The following is an 896-nucleotide window of genomic DNA, read 5'->3' as shown; positions in this document are numbered from 1 at the left end:
AATCAGAGAGGATCTAGTGAAACATCTCAGGGACAGGAAAGCTGTTTGAGCTGCAGGTTACCTGCTGCAGGTGACCTGAGAGTTTGCTGATGTAAACGTCAGCCGGCCTGCGCGTGCTCAGTGATGTGTCGTTGCTGTCTTCAGCAGCAGATGGCGGTCTTCTCACAGCATCTTCGCCTCTTGTGCTCGCGCGCAGATGTTCATGCTCACCAGCACCCGCCTCTTTTGTCCATGAACGTGCACGAAACCGCGGCACAACTCAACCTGTCGGAGTCACGTGACTCCCAATTGTGACACGATCGCCACGAAACTGTGAAGTGGGGGGAGGGGGAGGAGGAGCATGCTGGTCTTAGACTCCATCCATCCATCCATCCACGCTTCATCTGCCTCCAGCCCGCGCGCACAGCCATCATGCTGTGATTGTTTTCTTCCTGAGTTTGGAGCGTGCACAGGTGCCCCCCCTCCCCTCACCCTCTGCACTGCGCTGACTATGGTCACAGCCCCCTCCGTGCCAAGGTGGATCCTTCGCGCGTATCTCGGATCGGTGCGCTCCTGCAGGGGCTGGGATGCGCGCCGGGAACGTCCCGCTTCCTGCCAAGTTTCGGGTCTGAGTCGGAGTCCAAAGCCCCCCCGGGGCGCCGCGGTCAGTCCTCCCGGAGCAGGATGCCGGTGATGAGAGGGCTGCTGGCCCCCCAGAACACCTTTCTGGAGACCATCGCCACCCGCTTCGATGGCACCCGTGAGTACCGGGATGGGGGGTCCTCAGCCTCAAAAGTTCTGCCCGCAGAGACGAGCTCAATCCACACGGGAGGTGTGTGTATGCGTGTGTGGGTGTGTGTGTGTATGTGTGTGTGGGGGGGTCCTCTCCTTGCATCCTTAGGGCAGGTTCTTTTTCT

General features: G+C 59.8%; 1 protein-coding gene across 1 annotated transcript in view; it reads left to right on the top strand.

Moving 5' to 3' along the window:
• Nucleotides 1-340: 340 nt before the first annotated feature.
• The window catches only part of kcnh3 (potassium voltage-gated channel, subfamily H (eag-related), member 3), a 129,804-nt gene continuing 129,248 nt past the window's right edge, over nt 341-896 (top strand). The window contains exon 1 of the mRNA XM_036209543.1: nt 341-739. Within this exon, the coding sequence (XP_036065436.1) occupies nt 664-739 (76 nt within the window). The 5' untranslated portion in view covers nt 341-663. The remainder of the gene's footprint in view (nt 740-896) is intronic.

Source organism: Oryzias melastigma, linkage group LG21 (assembly GCF_002922805.2).
Source record: "Oryzias melastigma strain HK-1 linkage group LG21, ASM292280v2, whole genome shotgun sequence".
In the NCBI taxonomy this organism is placed as follows: Eukaryota; Metazoa; Chordata; class Actinopteri; order Beloniformes; family Adrianichthyidae; genus Oryzias; species Oryzias melastigma.
Note: the sequence above shows the minus strand (reverse complement) of the source record. Positions and strands in the feature narration are given on the sequence as shown.